The 680-nt window shown below is 61.9% G+C and overlaps 1 protein-coding gene across 1 annotated transcript; it reads right to left on the minus strand.

Annotated features, from left to right (window-relative positions):
• Positions 1–20: 20 nt before the first annotated feature.
• LOC104274222 (NEDD4-binding protein 3 homolog) lies at positions 21–676 on the minus strand (the record flags this gene model as incomplete). The annotated part of the gene is made up of 2 exons (XM_009869785.1): positions 21–264; positions 482–676. Coding segments are annotated over 2 exons (439 nt in total), but the record flags the coding sequence as incomplete, so codon positions are not given.
• Positions 677–680: the final 4 nt, after the last annotated feature.

Here is a 680-nt window from a genome sequence, read left to right on the forward strand (position 1 = left end):
GGGGGCTTGGGGGGGGGAGCCATAAGATGGAAAGCTCTGGATGGAGTTGTGGCTGGAGTCGGAGGCCTCATCCAGGCTGATGGCATGGAGCAGGTGGGTGCGGAGCGGACCGTGCTGCGAGGGCGCTGTGCTGCTCTGCGACAGCAGCGTGTGCAGGCTCCCATTGCTCTTGGACAGCTTCTGCCCTTTGGACGAGGACAGGCCCTGCATGGAGACTAGCCCCTTCCCAGCCACTGCCTTGAAGGCCGAGGGCCTGATGCGGCACTGAAAAAACAAGATCAGGCTGAGGACGAGTCAAATAGCCCCCGCCAACAGACACAGACACCCAGAGCCAGGGAAATCCTGCTGGCTCCCATGCCCATTTCCCTGGACATCCTTAAATCCCCATTTCCTACCCAGGCCACGAACCACTCTGTTCCAGACCCATCGTCTCACAGAGCAGGACATATTCCAGGGCCCAGCATGGCACCCACAGCCTCACCTTGTCAAAGCGGCCCCTCTCAGGCAGGGAGCTCTTGGAGAAGTCAGCACCGCGGTGATGCTCACGGGAGCAGCGCTCAGGGGACCGGTTCTCGCGGTCACTCTCGTAGTCACGCTTGTAGCAGGCGCCTGACGTCTGGTGCTTCCGCTCCGACCGCGTCTCCTTCTTGGCCCCGTGCAGGTAGCCAAAGAGCTCCCGC

Source organism: Apaloderma vittatum, unplaced genomic scaffold (genome assembly GCF_000703405.1).
Source record: "Apaloderma vittatum isolate BGI_N311 unplaced genomic scaffold, ASM70340v1 scaffold34575, whole genome shotgun sequence".
Classification (NCBI taxonomy): domain Eukaryota; kingdom Metazoa; phylum Chordata; class Aves; order Trogoniformes; family Trogonidae; genus Apaloderma; species Apaloderma vittatum.